This window comes from Amblyomma mixtum, chromosome 10, assembly GCF_055824585.1.
Source record: "Amblyomma mixtum isolate Tamu chromosome 10, ASM5582458v1, whole genome shotgun sequence".
In the NCBI taxonomy this organism is placed as follows: domain Eukaryota; kingdom Metazoa; phylum Arthropoda; class Arachnida; order Ixodida; family Ixodidae; genus Amblyomma; species Amblyomma mixtum.
The window spans coordinates 176,270,783-176,294,112 of record NC_143021.1 but is presented as its reverse complement, the minus strand read 5'-3'; the positions used below and the strand labels follow the sequence as shown (position 1 = coordinate 176,294,112).

Sequence of the window (23,330 nt, the reverse complement as noted above, 5' to 3'; positions counted from 1 at the left end):
TCAGCTCATTCTCGCGGTATGCGATATCTTGCGCGGTTAACCTCTTCGTGGGTGCTTTACATGTGTGCTGAAAACAATATCGCGTGATATAAACTGAGGCCGATAACCTCCTCCGAGCACCTGTACATTTATCCTTTATTGAGTTATGCACAGTGGGGAGAATATACAAACAATAGAACTCTGTTCCACGTTTGGGAGCCACAAAACAAAACGGTACAAAGAGCAAGCTATACACCCCGCTGCACTCGAAATAAAAAAAAAGGTGTACATGAAAGAAGCAAAAATAAATTAATCAAAAACATTGTTTCAGAGTCCGAACTAAGCATAATGTTATACACGGAGTAGCAAAAGCTAGCCCAGGGTTCGTGGTTACCGTCGCAGAAAACGCCGCTTTAACCACAACGTTGCCTATAGGTATACTACCTCTATGCCAAACTAACCTATGTTCCGGTATTGAGTCTGTGGAGCCTTTCAACTGGTAACGGTGAGCACCACTGCAGTCCAGACGCAGGTGGACCCATTGAAAAGAGGATTAGGTCGCGGTACATCTGTTTCAATCCCTCCTTTGTCCAAAGGAAAGTATAGTACTAAGTCTGAGAGGTTTTTCGTACTCGGCTCAGTTCTTTTTGTGTGTGAAGGTAGGTCCATTTTAGCCACAACATGGACACCTTTCTGCTTTTACTTTCGCGCTGGACGACCGCAGTATAAACTGAAAGTATTCCAAACATCAAGGAACTAAATATTTCAATTTCTGCTAACAAACTAGCGAATTCCTGTGAGCCGTTTTTGTTTCTCGCGGCCTTCATCTTGGAGTCTCGACGTTCCCACAATGTGGATTATACGGGATAACATGATCAGCCATAGTGTGCAAAGCATTAGGGTGCTTTACAATGTGCAGTGCAGCAGGTCTCCTTTGAATGCGCTAAAGTGGACAGTTTACTGCTAGTTCTGAGTAAGCGGATCGGGAGCTAGGGGTCTCGTTCCTCGCAGATCGCGGTTCGTAAAACAAGTTTTTATGGCATGCCTTTGAAAATATTGCCTTTCCACCATGGGCGCCACACGCAGGTTCCGGAGAATCTCCTCAGACTGCAACGTCTACAGCACCACATACTTCTGTCAAACCTATGCTTGACTAATATGCTCGATACCTGATGCGTGGTATCGAACATATCGAAACATATCGAAACAGCTATCGAGAATCATGTCGCGCATAATAACGATTGTGCAGTAAAAGCACCAGGACGGAAGACGACGGGCAAGGTAAGAGTTGGCTGTCAACTCGGATCCTCACTGAGAAAAGAACATCAACAAATAAGTGCATGTTTTTCAACCAATACGTCAGCAAATCAACAAACTCAATAAATGCGTGCAGAGCCAATTTGTCGAAAGAAAGGTGCAACTTGCAGATAACCACTCGCACTAGACTCTAAACATTAATACACCTATACGAGAGTAAAAAGGGAGTAAACTGTCCTTTAGCGCACTTCCTTTTTAAAGGGTGTGCAGTAGAGGACAACTTTATTCCTTTTGTACTCCTTTTTGTTTAGACTGTACGGCGCTATCGCCCTCCGTCGTCGTGTGTTCCATTCCTTTGCTTCTTACCGTGACTTTTAAATTTCGCGGATGTCAGCATTTCCGGCGTATAAGCAGCTTGTTCAAGCTCGCTCTGTTGGAACTGAGTTAACCAGCTATTACGCTGTTGGTGACTTTCCTGCAGAGAATGAGGGCACCAAACGCAAACAGACTAACTGCTGTGGCCTGGCCAGACGTAACCACCTCATTTGCACCCGCAGTGACATGCGGCGAAATCATGACATTAGAGTCAGGCATGTCCATTTCCGGCGCTGAAGTTCCTGCAGGTTGTGGCATCGATGCGGCGCAGCCTGCCAGCACTTGCGAATTCACGTAGGTCCTCCGTAGGACGCCAGTCTTGAAATTGGAGCACATGGGAATGTGCAGGTCCAAACACTCCAGGCGCTTTCCTCCGGCCCTGTCAATGACATGTACGCGTGGTTGGCACGTACAAAACAAGCAGAGCGAAATGCAATAGACGAGAGATGGATGCACATTGAGAGCGCCTCTAGTAAATTGTAAATTGGTTTTATTGCGAAAGCAACACTACGCTCATGAGCGGCCTTTCGCGTAGCGGTGGCCGGTAGCCACTTTTGACCTTTAGAATGACCTCTGACGTCATACCAGCGTGAGAGATGGGCTACCAAGTCGAGTCGTCGCGCAGCGGCGGCCGGTAGCCACGCGTGACAGCAGACGCGGCGCACTGCGTTCTTTCTTTAGACGCGGCGCGCCGCGTTTCTCCCGTTAGAGGCGCTGCGCTCGCTTTCGCAACCTACCAGGCTTAACCAAAGCTGAGTTCCCGCGAATTTTTTTGAGTAAACGAACTGGCGCACTATCTGGCTCACATATCTCGGAGGACACCTGAACCGCATAATCCTGAAATTGATGCGATGATGGTATTTACGTGTTTGCATTCCGCTGTTCTCATTTATTTATTTATTGATACCGTCAAGGACAGTGACATTTCAGAGAGGAGTGGATGAGATGAGATAAGTGAAACGAAATTAAAATACAAAAATAGATGCGCCGTGTCCCTGGCCATAACATTCTGTCTCAGCATAAATTTCTACTGACAAGTCAGAACAACAAACAAAGGTATCAGAGAGACGTTAACTCACAAGTTGTGAGCCCTAGTATACAATGTTAACAGAGCTGTTGCGGGAATGCAGGTTGTCTGCATTGCTGGCTGTTATCCAGGAAGGTTATGGTTTATGGTTTATGGGGTTTAACGTCCCAAAGCGACTCAGGCTATGAGGGACGCCGTAGTGAAGGGCTCCGGAAATTTCGACCACCTGGGGTTTTTTAATGTGCACTCACATCGCACAGTACACGGACCCCTAGAATTTCGCCTCCATCGAAATTCAACCGCCGCGGCCGGGATCGAACCCGCGTCTTTCGGGTCAGCAGCCGAGCTTATCCGGGAAGGTGTTCCACGTCTACAGACGCACAAGGAATAATGGGGTGCGAACAAGGTTATGCCTGGCGTCAAGTTGTGCCCACTTTGTGAGCGTGATCAAGCCGTGATAATTTTAAGGATGGAGGAAGTTTGATTTCATCACTTAGGGTTGGGAAATAATAAAAAAATTCTGAAATAAACATAACTACGAGAATTTTTCAACGGGAACCTACGGATCGTAGGTTAAGCGCGTGTTTCACGTGACACTTGCAGTACTGATGTGGTTAAAGAGAATAAAAGGGGAGTTATTTTGCACGAGCTTGAGAGAATTTGCTTATCAGAGCTAGGGCTCCAAATTGTTGATGGCGATTATAGTTTGCTGTATAACATCAGCTTTAGAGAGGCAGGGGCACTGGAAAATTTTCGGCTTACTTAGCCTAACATGCTATTAGCATTGTTAATTATCGTATTCATATAGAACCACCAAGTGAGCAAAAGAAGACATTCGAACACTGGGGTACCGATATGATGTCCTGGCCTCGAGTATATGTTTTATTAAGATATGTGATTGGGGGAATGATGCGTGAAATCCCATGAGCAAAATCTTTCGCTTGCTCGCCGGAAGCACGAAGCATCGCAGCATCAGAAAGGGCTCACTGCATTAACTGACCTATGAGGTGCTGCATTTATTGAGAAATACTATATTAGGAAGTCAAATTAAGACCCGAAAAGATGCTAGGAATCTTTACGTGCCAACGGAACACTCTGAGCCGCAGTGGAAACCTTAGAATTGAAAACTGGTTACAAGTTACAAGGAGAAGCGTAGTATTGTTCTCACTCTCAGTGAACACTTGAAACGCACCTTTAGTGCACGCTAAAGAACCCCAGGTTTTTCGAAATTATACTGCAGTCCTCCACTACGGCACCTATTTCTCCCTTTGTTCTTTCCCTCCTATCATTTGTCCCCTCCCTACTGTACCTCTTTCTCCCTTTATTCTTTCACTCCAACCTTCCTCCCTTCCTTTAAAGCACGGTTCGTGTGTCCACCGAGATGTGAGACAATTACTGCATCATTTCCTTTGCTCAAGGATCAAATTTTCTATTTTTTTTGTTCTCTTACAGCGTGGTTCAGGTGTCCATCGAGATGAGAGACAAATCCGCAGAGGTGGCTCGGTGTTTAGGGCGCTCGGCTAATGAGCCAGAGCCCCCGGATTCGAACCTGACCCGGGTACCCCGACAACTCATACGCGCCTCAAGAGAAAGAGGGAATGTGGGAGTGAAAGAATAAAGAACGAAAGACGTACCGACGTACCGTAGTGGAGGGCTCCGGAATAATTTCGGCCACCTCGGAATCTTTAACGTGCACTGTCATCGCACAGCACACGGGCGCCTTTTGCGTTTTGCCTTCATTGAAACGCGGCCGCCGCGGTCGGGCTCGAGCCCGGGTACTCTTCAACTCTCTTAGATCAGTGCATTACGTCCTCATGGCAACAGGATCGACTTACCACCCTACGCAGCAAGACCTGATTCCGACTGCCGGCCTCACTACATACCAGATCTGCACCAGCTCTCGCGTTATTTTGCTTTATACGCCCGCAATCTTTGTGGAATTTTTTTGGCCTGGGGCAGGGAAGAAAATTACCTTAAAGAAGCAGCAGAACGTGGTAGTCTCCTAAAACGAGTTGCTGGGCGAGTTGGTATTTCATGCTCACACTCAGACAGCGTGACGACGAACAACGACAATAGGGAAACTTTCCTTTTTATGATTATCATGATTATAGCTACGGCGTCAGAAGGATATTCATACTGTGGCAAGCGAAATTTCACATCCGGCAACTTACGTGCAGTCGTAACGACTCGGTGCCATGCTGTCCTTCGGTGTCTTGGATATATTCTGAATGCAGTCCTTGAAGCCAGGTTGCTGGGCTATGCAGATGGCTGCTTGTGCGTACGCTGCAAAAATGAAACTGATCATTATCATGGTAATCATGAGATTGGTTTTGGCTACTCTTGGCCTAAGAGCTCCTTCAGTGCAATTGATAGTCACCGAGAAGTAGTCGCCCCCTTTTCGGACGTGCATGGCAAGAAACATTGATATGACAAGGCATGAACCTTCATCATGAGAAAATTTGGGTTCATTTGAAAGAGAGTGATTGATAATGTGTCAGCATACTGTGATGAGCGGACTGAATCTAGATTTAGAAGCTTATACGCAGCGATAAAATCTGCCCCGAAAAAAGAGGCTTTTAACTGCATTGCTGTTGAGAGGTAGCCTGGGTGTGAGTTTGCAGTTGTGTTATCATCGTATTACAATAATTACAGCTAACTGTCAGCGCTGGTGTACGTTTTTATAACCTGTAATTTGCCTTTAATTCACTGCTTTGTAACCGTCATGGATTTAAAACTAGCCGAAAAAGCTTTGTTACCAGGCGCTGAGCTTTCGCACATAAATAAGACTCACAGCGAGGTTAGCCCTGCAAAACGAGAGGTTCGTCAAAAGTCGTGGAGGTATTTCCATTTCGAGATATACTCTAGATAGTATTCATTTATTGATTACGTCATAATTATGTGTTACAAGCACAGCGGGTTCTGTTTTCTAACTAGATTTCCTTCTGGCGTATAAATTCAGAAAATAATTCTCAAATTTAGGGCAAAATAACCAGAAAATTCGCAACTTTCTACGAAAGCTTTTTTCCCTCTCATGTTGCCCACGGCTGTACATTCATTTGTAAACTGCTGTTTTTCTTGAATTAGACATTATCACTCTTGAAATATTGTCACGTTGTAGTGACGGCAGTCCAGCGGTCAGGAAGACACCAGAAAGACTTTCAAACGAAGCTCTTTATTTGGGCTGACTTGCGCCCGCAAAAGAACTGAATCACTCGGTGGCGGCGTAAGCAACAAGCGTGCTCGTCAATCGTCGAACTACGAATGTCCGCCGCTCGCGGCATCGCTCAATTTAAAGCCGGCAAGGAAACTTCCAGATAGGAGGACAAGATCATCTACAGTAATCTGGAAAAACCTAGATGCTGCGATCAATCGAGATTAGACTGGTCGCTTCTCGCGTCACGAAACAAAAATGATAACAGCCCTTTCCTGCAGCCTTGAGCGTGAACGAACAAACACTACAATGATACGTGGCACTATCACTTGTTTTTCAGTCCTTGGTAGTCACGAAGAAAGCCTTGTGATCCGAGAAGTTGTAGGAGGTGATAGTGACATCATGAGTCCCGCCAGTGAAACCCACCTGCTTCTCATTCTTCGGTAACCGAGTGGTTACCGTAGGTACCACGTTCCGAACATGCCGCCTGCTACAACTACTACAACTAGGATGACGTCGCTCAACACAGGAAGCGGCCCTTTACCAGCTATTGCTGCAAAACTTGCCAATCGCTTCAGTAAAGATATGCGTCTAAACGGAACGAAATATTATGATGACGACAGAAGGCGGATCGAGCGTACCTGGCAGCCTCACCACCTAGGTAGCGCTGCCCTCGCAGGTGATGTTAAGAGTGCGTTTGACAAGCGCGCACAAGCGCTTTCTGCCCGATCGTCACCTCGATTTCCAAACCGTTTCAACGCGAGCTAGGCAATTTCTTGCCGGTAGAACAAGAACAAGAACAAGAGAACGGTCTAGACACTGTCGTTACTGCTATCACCATTGTAATTTTTTCTTGCTTGAGATGTATTCACAGACACTTCAGTACATTGCAGGTGAAACCTATCGTACCTTTCTAACTGGATCTGCGGTTCACTGCAGTTCGCGTAATTCAGACTCATAAGTTCGTGGTATGCAAGAAAAGAATTGAAGCCGAAGATTGGTGCGGCCAGAATATTTGCATAAAGTCAAAGGTAGAGATCATTTTACCCACTATGTCTGGCGATTATATACCTATATAAGTTCACTTGCCCAGCGATTTATATCATAACCATTCCAAACGAAAAGTAACTAACACGAATGTTATACGTAACATGGGAACTGCGCATAAAAATTCACTAGTACCTAATAGCAATATAATAGTGGAAGTATGCATCAATTTTTATGACCTTTTTATGAACTCCTGAAAAAAATTCATGATTGGTAAGCTTTGTTCGCAACTTTCAGAGTAACGTTGCGTGCCACAAATAAGATGGCGACTCGCACGAGCTCACGTGATGTCACACCCCTTGAAGCCATTATCCAGCGCGGTGGTTATCCGCGTCACAGGAGGCTGCCCTTTAAACCGCCACCTTTGTATTTCTGGAAAGTGTACGCGACTTCTTATAACAGTCGGCCTCTCTAAGGGACCTCGATATTGAGCTTCGTCGTTTAGCGTAATGAAAAATAAGCCATCTTGTGTCGCAGCCTATACATTTCGTGTCGTCGTTTCAGTATTCGGAAAGGCTACAAATTTTGCTGTCCGGTCCAAGAGGTCACTTAATTCAGTTAGACGTTTTATGTCCGTGCCACGTGTCTATTCAATTTGTAAAACTCAATGGCATCTTCCCACCACCGTTTAGAGTAGTGAGAACAGTGGTTCTCACTGCACTAAACGATGGAGCTGTCAAGGAGGCCTCCTAGGCCCCACTGGCGGCCTTTGAGCGCATGTCATCTGATGATGATGATGCCGAATGAGCAGCGCGTCGTTGCGGCTCGTGACCAACGTAGTACGCAAGTACCGGCTCTTGCAGCGTAGTGGAGAGGTAAGCAGTGTGTCTCTGGAAAAATTTGTTAGCGACAACAATTTAAGGGCGTATAAAATCTTCAGCGTGGGGTACAAGGGCACGCTGGTCGTGCAAGCGGTCCGACCCGAGCCAAGCCGCCCAAGTGTGTAGGGAAGAATAAGGGATATGAGAGGTTTGAACAGACACTATACACTGGAAAACGCATTGTTCAAGTTTGGCCAACGAACTGGAGCAGTTTGGACAGGAGGGATCTGAGCGGAGGCGATAAAATGGCTACTCGGTTCAACGCGGTGGTGCAACACCATGTAGTCTCGTCATCCCAGCACCACCTAGAAGGTGCCTGGCGCCAGAAACTTTATTGCTACCCAGCACCACCTAGGAGGTCGGTTGTGTTCTTCGGCATTGTGCTGGATTGGTGCAGTCGTTTTCAATCCGAGGAAGCATTAGCTATGTAAGTAAAACAGCGGAACAACACAGCATAAGGCGCTAGCATGAGCTATGTATGTAAAACAGCGGAACAACACAGCATAAGGCGCTAGCACATAGCGCCTTGTGCTGTGTTGTTCTTCCTTTGTCCCGTGTCTAGCGCTGTTTTACTTACATATGATGTACCAACTTGCCCAAGCCTCCGCCTTAACAAAGCATTAGCTAACTAGTCTTAATGCGTGGCAGCGGGACTGGTTAGGTGCACTCGGTTAAATTCGAACGAAAGCTAATTTTTCTTAAGCTTGCAGCCAGTAGAAAGTTGCCGGAAATCTGAAGCTCCACTGCCTTCCTCGGCCTCTTCCAAGAAATTCGGTACTATACCGTTACCGACACTACCATCTGCCGTTTTCGACATAATGTACAAGAAGACTCGGAACGTTCTGCCAAAGCGTCTAGGTCACTCAGTACTTCAACATGATACGGGTAAACCGGCTTGGTGCTTATTGTGTTCTGTGCGCTGACCATCCTGTCGAACACTTTCTCCCCTCTCAAATACGACACTGTAAGGCGAAAGCGAAACGAAAAGCACGGGTACTTGCACAGGCTAAGCGCGGATGTTTTAATGCGGCTATATATTTAACGCTCACATTCTCTGTTTTCGGCATCCGTCACATTCGCGGTTCTCTGTCCGAGAACAATATTTTGAAGACGCAGGTTCCTGTGCTAGAAAGCAGGCAGAGTGAGTTAAGACTTGTTTATGTATAAGGGTCTACAAAATACATGACCACGTCAAGCATGAACTTAGATCCCTTGGTTTTTAAGGCGAAACCCTTTCATGCCTCATACTGTCGTTAGCAGCCGTGTCGACAGACGCATCGGTAGCCGTGTCGGCAGATTTGTCCGCCTTTCGGCGTCACTACTTAAAAAAAAAACTGCGCCGAGGGTGGCAACCGAAACACGATCTTTGGCATTTCAAGCGGAGACGCTACCATAACGCCACGAAGGCTGAAAGCTCGAGCATGAATAAAGGCGAATCTAGTGAATGCATGGGTTTCATAAATAAAATAAAAGGAATAAAAAATACAATCAAGAAAATAAAAATAAAAAATACAATCAAGAAAATAAAAATAAAAAAGTACAATAAGAAAATAAACCAAAATAAGAATAAAATAAAAATAAGATATGAAAATAAAATAAAAAACAATAAACATAAGAAAAGGAGCAAAAAAAAGAAAAAAAGAACAAAATATGAAAAATAAAGAAGTAAATAAAAACAAAGAGTGCGCCAGAAAACGCTTTCGCCTTGCAGCGCGTTAGAGAGCCAAAGTGCCCCCTGAATTTTTTTCCTTAAGGTCTTTAAAACGGGCCTTATAAATTTTACTTACACCGAATTGCTGTCCAGAAAGGCGTCGTAATGGGCAGTTTGTGAACAAAGCCGGAGGCACCACACGTAAACTAACGGATGTCTCGTACTTTTTAGGGAGCGCAGTTTTCAGCTAGTTGATGATTTTGTGCCTCTCTTAAAGCGCTTCCAGACATTGTTTTAATCGATCGATAAGATCCAAAAGTACGTTTTGAAATTGAGGAGCCAAAACACAGATACTGACGACATGGTTTATGTGCATCATTGTATAAAGCGCTACCCACTCTGCTGATAACGCACTGTTCCAAGGCTGTTGAGCCTCTCATATGTCCGCTATGTTGCTGAATGTATTTGCGATGTGTAAAGGCAAACAGGCAGGCATCTCTAGCAGAAACTTGGAAGGGGTGCGCGCGAGGACGGTTGCCATCATCATCATCATCAGCCTGACTACGCCCACTGCAGGGCAAAGGACTTTCCCATGTCACTCCAATTACCCCTGTCCTTTGCCAGCTGCGGCCGCCGTATCCTCGCAAACTTCTTAATCTCATACGCCAACCTAGCTTTCTGCCGTCCCCTGCTACGCTTGCCTTCTATTGAAATCCTCTCCGTTACCATTACGTACGAGCGGTTATCCTGCCTTCGCATTACATGCCCAGCCCAAGCCCATTTGCTGAATTTCAATGAAGGCGAAATTCCAGAGGCCCGTGTACTGTGCGATGTCAGTGCACGTTAAAGATCCCCAGGTGGTCAAAATTTCCGGAGCCCTTTACTACGGCGTCCCTCATAGCCTGAGTTGCTTTGGGGCGTTAAACCCCAATAAACCAACAAAAACATTTCCTCATTATCTTGATTTCGACTAGGTTGTCATTAACCCGCGTTTGTTCGCTCGCCAACTATGCCCTCTTTCGGTTTCTTAGCGTTACACTTATCAATTTCCTTTCCATGGCTCGCTGCGTTGTTCTTAACTTAAGCTGAACCCTTTTCGTTAGTCTCCACGTTTCTGCCCCATAGGTGAGTGCCGGTGAGATGCAGCTGTTGTAAACTTTTTTCTTGAGGGATATTGGTAAACTGCCATTCATGACGTGAGAGAATCTGCCATATGCGCTCCACCCCATTCTAATTCGTCTGGTTATTCCCCTCTCATGATCCGGGTCAGCGATCACTACCTGCCCCAAGTAGACGTATTCTCTTAACAGTTCCAGCACCTCGCTACCAATTGTGAACTGCTGTTCCCTTGCTAGGTTGTTGAACATTACTCTGGTTTTCTGCATGTTAATTTTTAGCCCCACCGTTCTGCTCTGCCTGTCTAACTCATTGATCATGCTTTGTAGTTCTTGTCCTGAGTGGCTTAACAAGGCAATCCTCCACTACGGTGTCCCCCATAGTCCCAGTGTAGATTTGGGACGTTAAACCCCAGAAACCATAACATACTTCTGAATTCGGCAGCAAATTTTTACTCGGCCGAAAAGCCGTTGAACATTACGTTCTGTTGAACATTACGTTCTGTACGTCACCAAATAGGCGTAATCCCACAAAATGAAAAGCAAAATACATCGTGTTGAGAGCATTTTTGGGGTTCAAGCTAGTATTTGCATACTGCTCATGACAATAATGACCGCAAATAGGCCATTTTATGTCCCGAACAACAACGTGATCCAAAGGTACCTTATTTTACTGATAAGGTAACCAGAAAAAAAACGCGATTTATGTGAACTTTGGTAGAAAAATCTCACTTCTACTCGCATCTGAATTCATAAAATTGTGCCCAATTCCCCCCTCCCACCCAGCACGCACTAAGGAAGAAAGTGAAACCAGAAAACTAAGATCCAGACTTATATTGACGAAACTGCCGCGTACGTGGGATACAATGTCCAAGTTATTTGTGTGTGCTTGGAAGGAGAGGAAGCGGTATACGAAAAACAAGAGCTTCAATCGAGTACATGAGATCTTTCAGAAACTCCCATCAGAAGAGGAGAATTTTAGTGGTCTTTGAGGAAAGGAAATGGCGCAGTAACTGTCTCACATATCTCTGTGGACACCTGAACCACGCCGTTAGGGAAGGGAGGAAGGTGGGAGTGAAGGAAGAAAGAGAGAAAAAGGTGCAGTAGTGGAGGGTTCCGGAATAATCTCGACCAAGTTAGTACAGGGTCGTCCACTCTTAGTTAGAACCCGCTAGCGCAGGCCGCACTCTTCAGAAGGTCACCGCGTGCGACACAGTCGCTCATCGCAGCAAAGTGGCGCAGGAGAAGGTGTACCTGGACGTGGTGCTTCGCGTCATCTGCCGCTTCGCTTCGATGCGCAGCCGTTTCGGACGCAGTGACCCTCCAAAGAGCACGGCCAGGCGTTAGCGCATTCTAACTAAGAGTGGACGACCCTGTACCTTTAGTGTGCACTAACATCGCACAGCACAAGGGTGCTGTGCGACGGACGGCGCCGTCAGGTTCGAACCCGGCTACTCCGGCTAAGCACTCGGGTTCGAACCGGAGCGCTATGGCCGCAGATGACAGGCGCGGTAACTGTAGCAAGGAGGTTGTCATGAGAGGAAAGGCTCGGTAAGTGTTGTGCGAAGTACAGACTGCGCACACGAACACTCAAGCACATTGGTCCTGGGAGCTGCGAGGAGGAGGTTAGGAGGAGAGGGAAAGCATTCATCCAGCAGTGCTGTCGAGTATTCACGAGCATTATTGCAAAATTTTGATGCTTTTTTTCTGATAGATGATTCGTGTTCGGCTCACCTTGAAGATTCTCTGCTCTGCAGAAGATGTCACGCTGAGCGACATACGCCTCCTCTCTCTGCTGATAACTGGTGTCATTTGTCGAGCAGTCGTCCCGCTGTTGCCAGCACATCGAAGTCGGCGACAGAGTGCTGCACACAGTCGTTCCAAAAAAAATTGCGGGCACACTTTGGCAACTAAAGCGTTGAGAGGCGAAAGCCGAGGCCACTATGCCGTGACGACTTCCGGTGGATGGGACGTCACACCGTTCCCATGGCTATATCGATAGCGAAATTATACATCTTTCGGGGATCTTAAGTGCTAATTACGCGTAAATACACATTTTTCCATCTAATTTGACACAAATCCGACGTTTTTCTGACCATTCTGTGACAATTTTCACTATACCATGACGACTTCCGGTGGATGTGACGCCACAACATTCCATGGCTCTATCGACGTCCGCGCTATTTCGATGCAATTTCGACATTTTTTGCCTATAATTAATAAACTAATTAATCTGCTATGTTCCTTTTGACTATTTACAAATATTCAAGACTACCGATACAGGGGCGCCCCTCCTTTCTCCTTTTCCCATGACCTCAACCTCGGACCTTGCCCCATTCAGATGAACGCCAACATTTTTTTCATTTCATTTAACTTCTCGGTGGATCATACACAAGCGGGAAAACCGCCTGTGCATCGCATCAACGTCAGTGAGATGATTAGGTGAAATCAGTAAAATTCTGCTTGGCGGAAGGAACCCCGCCCGTCAGTTTGGACTAGCGTCGTCGGGGAAATAAAGTTTTTCGGGTGTGCAGTGCTGCTGCTAGTTTATTGGGTTTGATAGCAAAAGCAAGAAAATTTTGAGCTCATTTTGATGCCCGATGCCTATAAAGCACTCTGGCAGGTAAAAGGACGCCTTTAAGTTCATCCTTTACAACTGAATCACAGCGAACAAAAAGTCGTTGCACGACCAGTATCGAACTGTCTATGACGACAAAACATCGTCACGAGAATGTTGTGATGTGTGGACAGCGATGGGATGTGTGTTATGCACAATGAGCGGTTCCAGTAATAGAGTGGCAGGCCACCAGGCTGTCCGTAAGCATGATTAGAGAACGTTTGTTTCTGGTAGGGCATACACTGCATTGACTTGAATATGCTGCTAATGTTTGCTGCGGCAAGCGTCAGTTGAACATTAAGATAACAGACCTAGATCAAGAAATATTCGTGCATAATTCCGTCATCGTCTAAAAATTGCCCCAGTACTTGCTCCAATTTCATCCCGAATCACTCGCCGGTATTTTTGTTTCTTAGAGGCTGACCCACCGCTTCTAAGTCTTTTGTGCGCAGACAGCTTGAAATTAAGCACATGTGTTCGAAGCTCTGTGACTGAATTCAGTTTCAGGTTTGCCTGAGAGTTACTCGGGAGAGCAGACCCCTTTTTATTCCTGCTTCACTCAGCGTGAATGCGCGCATTAGGCAAAAGATCCAGGGCCTGCATTAAATTACACTTAAGCCTCCTCCATCAATGATGTTATATTTGGAATACATATTAGTCTGCATCACTTTCTTTAATAAGTTAATCTTTATTTGCATTCTTGATTTGTACCCTTTATTACCAAAACTTCCTTTCAACTTTTCCCTCCATTACCCTTGGTAAAATGTACTAACACTTTAGTGGCTTCGTTTCTTTAGTTCATTTCTGTTATTGTTCATCAGTACATTTCGACATTTTTGCTCGTGCTTCCTTTTGATTTTAACAACTTGATGGACTCCGCTAGATGCGCTTACTTGAAACTTCGGCGTTTTATTGGGGGCGTACGCTTCTGTTTTGATTCATCTGTTTATTTCGCTTCAGCGAGGATGCTTGCCATTGTCCATTTCTTTTTCATTTATTGCCTGCGCAGCAGTACATATTAACCTATTAAGTCTCACTGGTCATATAAAGTATAATCGTAAAATGATTTATTTCTAAATCTGATTAAATTTTAAGCCTTTACACGATTACGTGCGCAATCTCTAACGACGTTGAGCTCAGGAAGGGGCACAAAGAATACAATGTGCTACTCTAAAAATTCAAAGTAAAGCTGCGCCGGTTTTTGAGAATCCAATGAAATTTAAGAATTCGCATATATGACGCTCGCAGGTAGAACAAGGAAAGTTTTATTGCGTTAGCACGCAAATGGTGACGTCATCGCCAATTGAAGCCGCACTGATGTTTAAGCTTGTTTTCACAGCTCTAGAGTAGTGCGGCAAAGCCTAATAATGACGTCATGGACGATGACATTTTAGATTACCGCGTCGTCGGATCCCGCCAAAGAATTCTGCGGTGGGTTTACCTTCAGTGGCGCTCCTTTTCTTCCTTCGAGGAAGCCTGCGTGCGTTGGTAATGCACCTCTGCGGTAGATGGCGACATCTACCGCCTTTTCAGTGCGCTTAAAACCCTAAAATTGCCTGCGTTAATAAACCACCCCGTACTGTCAACTTACAGAAGACATGCAAAAAATAATGCCGTTCTGAGCTCTCTCGCTAATCTAAAAAAAAAACAAAAAAACGCGCAGCCCCTTACACAACTCATTCTCCCGAGACTTGGTGTTTTTCACCTACGTACTAATTATGGTCAGCAAATGCAACGCCACAGGCAGACCCGTTTCCTGAATGATCTTTTTACATGTAATATCGATGTGCTCACTTGTTCCGCAAGAAATCTGCATGAAGTGTTTTTGCGCTCATGACTGTACGGTTGTACTTGTACCTTTTGTTGCGAAAGCAACACTACGCGAGTCACCGAGCCATTTCGCGGAGCTGAAGCAAGGCCATACTGCGCATGCGCGAGCAGCAGTGACGTCACACGGCGCACAGCTGGCGCGTCGCCGCTGTCGCTGCGCGGGTGACTCAGAGGTGCCGCCGCCGCGCTCCCCAGTTGCGCATGCGCAGTAGCGGCGCATAGCTAGCGTGCCGGGGCCACCGCCGCTGTCGCCCGCTCTACATCGCCTCTCTCTCCTCGTTGCTTTCGCAATCCTCCAGGTTTAACCAGAGCTAAACCACTGCCAATTTTTTACATGCATTTTTTTGCATATTTGAAAATTGTTATATGAATTTGTCTTTGGCCTCTTGTTCTTCATTTTCGTTTTTGCTTAACAAGTTTGCCTCCGGCCTTGTTGCTGACTCCTTTGCAGCTTTTTCACTTTGTTTTCCGCCACAACCTTGTACCTCCTTGTTTGTGGAAATAAATTAAATCTAATCAAATCAAATCTTGCGGATCCGAGCCGGTGTTGTAGTTGTGCGCTGCGGAGAAACTTGAATGTCGTTGCGGTTTTATTCAATGATTACGTCACCATTTCTAACGCTAGGTCAAAAAGACTTTTTTATGCTTCAAATGCTATTTTGGTATATTGAATTTTTTAAGAGCGTTAGCTCTTATTCAACACGTTTCTCGATTTCTTGGGGTCTGCTACCACCTCCCTTCGGCGTGAAATTTTCCAAGTCCGAGGAATTCAAGATGGCGGCCCCCATAGTAAATCGATATAGCAACCCAAATGGGGATTGACTGGTGACGTCATTAGTAAATTGAATGGGTGATTGGTGACGTCAATGATTTTGTGACGTCATAACTAACTAGTCACATGACTGTTTAATCGCTTTTAACTCAGTAGTTAATGAGGCATCATAAAACTAATTAAATATTTGGAATCCTGTATATGAGATAACAGGTTAGACACCAAAATTTAATAATGAAGTAAATATTTAGTTATGGTTATGCTTATATTTAATTGCTTACAATTAACTAACCGATAACGTCATGATTTAACTAATGAACATTCGTAACGGGCTCGATGAGTAGAACATGTTAGACGCCAGTATTGTCTAATTAGGTTAGTATTCACTTATGGTTAGGCTTAACATGGCGGCCGTGTCGTCAGCACTCGGCAGCTCACAATTCCATACCTCATGGCGACTGGGCACCTACCGCCTTGAGGTAAGGAAGAATGGCCCTCCAAAGAGTCGAAAAACTTTTTTCGGTGCAAATTGGTCAAAAATATCCGACCTCAAGGCGGTAGGCGCCCGCTCGCCGTAAGGTATGGGAAAGTAGCCTAAACACGTGGTAATACACCACATGGACGATAGATGGCGTTACCGAACAACTAACGCTCCTTACTTCAACGTCTTCCAGACGGTGGTAGCATTTTTTTAGTCGGTTGGTTCCTAAGGCGCCTTCAGTGGTCATTTAAGCGGCAGCTGTACTCAACATAACATATCCCATTTAGCTCCAAGGTTTCAGAAGAGTAATTATAGCAGTATTCAGCAGTGGTTCATGGATCGCACAGGAATAATTTATGCCAGCAATCGCTCAGAACTGAGAAGCACAACCTACAAGGCATGACAGTTAACTTATTCGCCGAATTATACGTTGTTGTCTTAAGGAAGTACTAAGATTATTTTCCGGAGTCTACACTCTGTAAAGTGTAGCTTCGATGTTTATTGTTAATTCACCTCTTCAATTCAGAGGATGCAGAAAGGAAAGAGCTATAAAAAAAGTGTTTGCCGAGATTACCAACATCTCTTGGATGTCCCTAACGAGGTGTGAAATAATTTAACGCAGGCAGTTGATGCATGAGGCTTTTTGTTGTGTCACGAGACCGCAGCACTAAATCGTCGTTTACTTTAAACCCAAAGAAGATCTAGGTGATTGAAAAGGCTGTTTTCAATTCAGCCGGTCTTAATGCACGCGAAAAACCCCCAAAGTGTTGCTTCGTCTGAACGCCCTGGAACTACGAAGCTTCTTGCATACGTGCGTACCAAACTAGTCTGTATGCGGACCTCTATATTATATACGCCTCAGCAGTAAAGCCTGCAAGCGCGAACGCAGTGATCTTTCGGGGCCATTAGGTGAAGTTCCATCACAACAGGCAATGGGGCGTCATGTGCTCATTATTTCAGCGGTGTTGCTTTTAAAATAGATGAGAATATACGCGTGCTGCGGAAAGATATTTTACCTGCACAATTCGTCGCTGATATTACCAGACTGTGAATAAGTCTGTAGATCTGGACCCAGAGCCGCATGGAGTATTTCCTGTGTGTAGTTCAGGTAGCAGCTTATGTCTTCATCCGGAACGCATGGAACGCCGTCTTGGCTCGAAACTGTAAGGAGCAAAACAGCACCATGTCACTGAATTCCGCGCCGGATGCTTGTTTTCCAGTTTCATGCGAGTTTCTAGCAGGGTTTCGGTATCTGTGTTTTAAGGCGAGGGTCTTTAGTGCCTCATCGTTGTCGACAGAAGGTAGTCAGCAGAGGTGTCACGCTTTTCGGTTGGTCGAAATGGTTATGACGTCAGAGTGTGCGGATTCACAGTAATGAGGTCACCCACGGATGCCTGACGCCCCCTTTTGGAGCACACGACAACTTATAAAATGGTTGTCGTCCGCTCCGACAGGGGGCGTAAGGCGTCCATGGGTGACCACATTACATACCTCATTACTGCGATCAGAGCCACGGATTCAACCGAACTCATCGAAGCAGAGAGAGAGTCGTGCTAAAGAAGCAGTCAGGGTGTGTAGTTGTAATGTGTAGTCAAATAAAGCACTAGTACAGCACAAACAGTCTCGCAGTCGATGCCAAACAGTGCGCCAGGGAACGCTTTCGCCTTGCAGCAGTTTAGAGAGCCAAAGTGCCCCCTGAATTTTTTCAATTGTCCAAACGCAATGTTTGTTCGCTTGGTCACTGCTCCAGAATGATTTAAGTGAATGCATGGTTTCAAGCTATGTGGAGCTTCACTTCCTGAATTTGCATTTGGGATATGAGAGACGTTGTACTGAAAGAACCCGGGATAAATTAGGCCTCCCGGGGTTCGTTACCGCGCAGTGACATTGCACTGCACACGGAGGAGTTTATCCTTTCCCCCTCCAGCGATAGGCGGCCGTCGTTCGATCCCGCGTAAGCGGCCGAACGCCACAGTTCTTAACTAGGGCGATGGGTGACTCACTAACTCAAAGTATCCCACCCCAATTGGCGGTCATGTGCCGACAGAGACAGCAAGCGTTAAGGTAAGCGCACATATTTTGTTTCGAAAAAGTTGCGATCGTGATCGAGAAAGACACGTAAAATTAGGTTCAATGGCAAATCAGAGCGTATTAATGGTCGTTCTTGAGATTGCGACCCCCGTTGAAAATTTTCAGGTTGCAGACTAATCCGGGTGAACTCAACGGCTCCGTGTAACGGTGTTCCACATAAAGAACCTCTCCACGAGTGCAGGATAGGCTCACACGACACCCACTGCAGGATTAGGAAATGCAAAAATTAAACTTGAGTTGAGTGATTAAGACTGCTAACCCATGGCCTGGTGTCCCAGCACGAATTTAACTTAGGACGACAGTTGTTAGAGTCGAGAGAACCCAGACGGTCGCGCGCAAAAGCATGCGTTCAATGTAAAAAGCGTGATGGTAGCTTTGTGCTTGCCTTGAAAAGCAAGTACTTTAAGCCTGCTTAGTTAGCCGTGCTTCAAGGCTGGATGAAGGCTCCCTACTAAGGGATGGCGGCCTTAATAAGCGGTCCTCGATGATGTAAGCTGCACGTATTTAGAAGAAAGGCAAAATCGCGACAAATGTAAAATAATGGCATTAAAATCATATATATGGACTCAGAATAAATCCCATGATAAAAGCGGAAGTTCTCTGGTATAAATAAACAGAACAGAACATTTTTTTTTATTTCACACAAAAAGTGAAAAGGGAGGGTGGAGAAAAAGCTGTTTGAATACAGCGTGACAGCGCTCCATCCTCACAAAGGCAACCGTAACAGCTTGCACATTTCACGTTACAGGATTACAGAGAAAGCCTATAGATTAAAAAAAAGTTAAATACTGCATACAAGACTAGAAGCTTCAAAATCTCGAAGTAAAAAAGGTACAAGGCAAATAGTTATCTAGGGTTTATTGCGACAAAAAAAATTATATGAGAGAAAAAGAGCGGCAAGCCTCGGGTTATGGCTGCAAAACTTAGCAGCGACCTCTAGCAACATTTCTTTCAGATATATCTGTAACCCCATTACAGCAGCTTTTACTCCATTACAGCAGCTCAGCAGCTCATGCTGCTGTATATTACTCGCATACTCTGACGTTTTCTTCGGCTTCTGTAACACTTGCTAGTCTGAATGTGTCTGATCATACTTTAGTGAAAGATTCTTAAGGTCAGTAAATGGGTCTCTTCAGACTAGACCAATGTTTATATTATAGCGCTACTTATTTCAGTGCATCTTGTTGCAGCCTTCCAGGTTTCTTATTCCTAATTGCTTACTGATTCGTTTACGAACTGCGCTTCCTTTTTCAATCTCTTGGGTCGTTCCGATTCATAAAGGCGCGAATAATCGTGTATTGTATATTGACTGACATGTCAGCGCACAATGGTGCTTTCAGGCCAAACAGCGCGTGCTCCAACACAACATTACTGACCTTTACCGCTGAACCAGATGCAAAGGACACCACCTACGTAAAATGCCGTAAACCTAAATGCCATGGCTTCTGGCTGGCCGACTTTCTCAATTCTTAAAATAACCTACTTCAGAGAGCACACTCCCATGTGGAGATCTCGAACTGGCGGTTGTGCAGACGACTGCTCCTTTGTGCTGTTCAGTCTGCCTAGAGCTGATAGAGGCGGGGGCTAGCGGATGCGAATCAGGACATCGGAAACACAGATGTTAAGCCCTCAGAGATATGGCCACCAGTCCGTATTACGCCCCGACTGTTTGTTTCCTCCGTTCGTGACTCACCGTGGCAGCAGACACTCTTGGCTGGCAGCCGTTCTTCCGCCGCCATAGTTCCTTGTTTTTTATTGCAACTTTGTTCTTTCTTCTCCGTCCGGAAGTTCGTGTCGCGACGCGGTTTGCTAATGCGTGTTCTCTTTCAACTCTTACACATGACGCGCCTTGGGGACGAGCTCTCGACGGCTAGCTGTCAAGGATAGAAGTTCTCGCTCAGCTGCTGGTGCTTGCAATGACCATTGCAATGCGTTCTTGGCTTTGGCGAGGCAGTTAATTCGCACCAAGAGCGCTGTAGATTACTTTGATTAAGCTGGAGCAAAATGATCTTATTACTTAGGATGGTTAATAAAGTTCGAACTCGATGGCGAAAGGGAGGAAGGAACTAATTACAATTAAGGTTATCCATCTATCACTGTTTACATGAACACGATAGAGTCTAGTCGAGTTTGCTTGTCGGGTAAAAAACCAGTCGTCGGGTAAATGTAAACGCTGTCGGATCGAGTAGAATAAGCCGCAGAGCGAGTCGAGTTAACTTGCCTGCAGTGGGTAGGTTAACTCGCTTGACCCGGTTTTCTAAAAAGCAAAGAGTCGGTTTATGGGGAGGGGAGAGGATAAATGCGAACCTGTTTTTCGCCTACGCCGTCGCGCCTCCGTGACAATCATTTCACTCGGCGTTGCATGTCGGAAGTACAGGGTCTGTTCTGAAAGTAGTAGGACTCATTTTTTTAAATAAAATTTATTCATGAGATTAGTACAAAAGATTAGAATTCTTCAAAGTAGCACCCTGCCGCATCTACACGCTGCTGCCAATGAGTTTTCCAGTTTTCGTACGCCTCCAGGAACACCTGGACCGGAATGCTGTTTAGCTCCCTCGTCACGGCCTGTTGAAGCGCCTCTACCGATCCGCGATGTTTCCCCTTGAAAGTCTATTTTATTCTCGGGAATAGAAAAAAGTCTGGCGGGGCCAAGTCGGGGCTTTAGGGGTGCTGAGGGAGCGTTGCCGCCTTGTGCTGGGCAAAAAATCGGGGTCCTCATTCACATTATGAAGGAGATCCTCGCAAGTCGCTTTCCGGTTGGCCTTTTGCTCCTCTGACAACACTCCCGGAACCAACTTCGCGCACACTTTTCTCATGGCTAAGTTTTCTGTCACGATCTCAAAAACTTGGATTTGAGGAATGCTCAAGTCATCAGCAATCATTCTGATACTCATCCTACGATCACTGTTCAGTGAATGTTTCACTTGCTGCACATTTTTCTTGGTCTTGCTGGTTGAAGGGCGCCCGGAGCGGTCGTTGTCTTCCACTCTTTCCTTACTTTCTCGGAACAGCTTGTGCCAAACAAAAAACAACTGATCTACCTATGGCAGCATCATCGTAGTCCTCCTTAATCATGTCGTGAGTATCTTTACCCGTTTTACCGAAATTTACACAAAATTTGATCGCTTATCGCTGATCTAGTAAACGCTCCATGATTCTGCGTGACGAGACGTTTCGACAGGGGTTCACAGTACAAGCGACCTGCTCTCTTCAACGGCTGAGAGCCGACTGCCGATTTTCCTCAGCATTCCCAATATCCCCCTTCAACGATCCTGCACTCGCAGACCGCCTCTGGTCCGCCCGTTCGCCCAGGAAAAACCAGTCCTACTACTTTCAGAACAGACCCTGTATAAGCCATATGTTCCATAGCGCCGCAAGAAGTTCTTGCTGCGCTATGGAACATAACGCATACCCACTAGCCCGGACCATCACCTTCTTAAGCATAAGCCATCAAGTCAACCTACCGTAAGCGCAATATTCACCTTCAGATGCCTCAGATACTCTACTCAGATGCCACGGAGGCGTGGCAGCAGACAAGAAGAAATGCAAGGGCGAGAGCTCTTGTTGTTCTTTTCTTGTAGGTTAATGCAGCCACGGCTCTTCGGACGTCCCAGCTGTCGAGAGAAGTTGAGGCTGCCTCAACATAGCATAAATGTACTTCAGTGGACCTTTGCAGCTAGTGCACTCATCATTATTACTTACATTTGCTCAAGGGTGAGCGCCTTTATTAGGGTCTGTATTTTTATTGGCCCAGTTGGTCGCTTCGGAATTTTTCAGCGTAGCGAAGGCACAGTGTGTGGAGGGTAAAGAGATTCGACTGCCGATAAATGCTCCACATTTAGAATTTCAAGGCTTATTGTGGCAATAACGAATAATAGGCCGTCGTTATATCCTCGTCAAACTCCACGCGCATTATAACGCAAATTTGTGTAAGGGGGAAGTAAAAAAAAAACGCATGACTTTTGTGGCTCAAAAGCTATTGTTGTTGTTGTTCACCTCGTAGAATGGCGCATACCCACACGGGGGGATCGGCCAAGAAGAGGGGTGCATAGAGAGTTTTCGTGATGATTTTTTCTTTGGAAACATAAATAAATAAATATATTAATAAGGATAAAATAAGGCTTGTGAAGAGAAAAGTCGACAGAAAGCAAAAATACCAAAAAGAAACGGGAAATGCATAACGCACGCAGAAGTTAAACTCTGAGATTTGTAGTAGAGGGATTCATAAAGTATACTCGCTGCTCTTCTACTTCATGAACTTTCAAGAACTGTGTAGCAATAGGGGAGCTCGGAGCAGCCTTGGTAACTTTGTCGAAGTCACATTTATGCTCTTAGTCGCGAAATAGCGGCCATGTTTCTAGTCCTTTGCAATATGAATATATGTAATTGTGATTTGAATTCGATTCTGCTGCGAATTTATTTAACTGAACATACGTCGTAATGTGAAGGGCTGTGTACGGGAGGCCTAGGCATGGCACAAAAGAACTCTCTCCATCGACGAACACCAGAGACACTGTGTCTTTCTCAAAATTATCGCCCTGCTCCGTCAGCGAAGGCGGTTGTGTAGAATGCAGCGGGCGCAACACAAAGACGTGCGAAATAGCCAGAGGGCAAAAGAGGAGAGGCCGCGCGCGGAGCCCTGCGCGACCACACGCATCCCTGCGGCCCGTTTTGCAGCGCGTCCCCAACTCCCCCCCCCCCCTTTGGCACAGAGACAGGCACGTTTGTGCGTTTGTGTGTGCGCGCATGCACGCCTGCAGACGGCCTTGTTGCGAGGGACGGTCTGTGGACTCGGAGGAGGCTGGGAGTTGGGTCTTTATTAAGGGAAGTTAACCCAAAAGAAAAGAGGGCCCCATGCCCTTGGAAAACAGACTGTCTCCCCGGGCAGCTGCTCTCTTCCGCTACTGAAGGAGGACTCCCTTTGTCCGTTGACGGCCAAGTTTTCGAATGCCCTGATCACGTGTCCAAGCCGCGGTTCTTGGAAGAGACCACCCCGGGTTCCGATGCGAGAAGAGAGAGGACAGCCGTGACCCTCATAAATATGTCAACTTCGAGAGGAGTGCGTCTTCGGCTGAGCAATGAGCCCCGCGTTCGCGAAGAGGCCGGCACCCTGCGG

The 23,330-nt window shown here is 45.9% G+C and overlaps 1 protein-coding gene across 1 annotated transcript; it reads right to left on the bottom strand.

The window, feature by feature from the left end:
* Window positions 1-117: 117 nt before the first annotated feature.
* On the bottom strand, window positions 118-19,817 carry LOC149327819 (uncharacterized). The gene is made up of 5 exons (XM_089564026.1): window positions 19,591-19,817; window positions 17,140-17,284; window positions 12,158-12,288; window positions 4,810-4,921; window positions 118-1,990 (listed from the first exon to the last, which is right to left on the bottom strand). Exons 1-5 carry the CDS (start codon window positions 19,652-19,654, stop codon window positions 1,681-1,683), a joined length of 762 nt encoding a protein of 253 aa, XP_089420152.1. The 5' UTR covers window positions 19,655-19,817; the 3' UTR covers window positions 118-1,680.
* Between the last annotated feature and the right edge of the window lie 3,513 nt (window positions 19,818-23,330).

Bases quoted from the DNA above. Each gene is read 5' to 3' on its own strand.
- LOC149327819 (XM_089564026.1), bottom strand. From the start codon at position 19,654: ATGGCATTTAGGTTTACGGCATTTTACGTAGGTGGTGTCCTTTGCATC. The intron at 17,285-19,590 runs GTCAGTAATGTT...TGCTCCTTACAG, and splicing joins CATCTGGTTCAGCGGTAAAG to TTTCGAGCCAAGACGGCGTT. The intron at 1,991-4,809 runs GTAAGTTGCCGG...TGTCATTGACAG, and splicing joins CCGAGTCGTTACGACTGCAC to GGCCGGAGGAAAGCGCCTGG.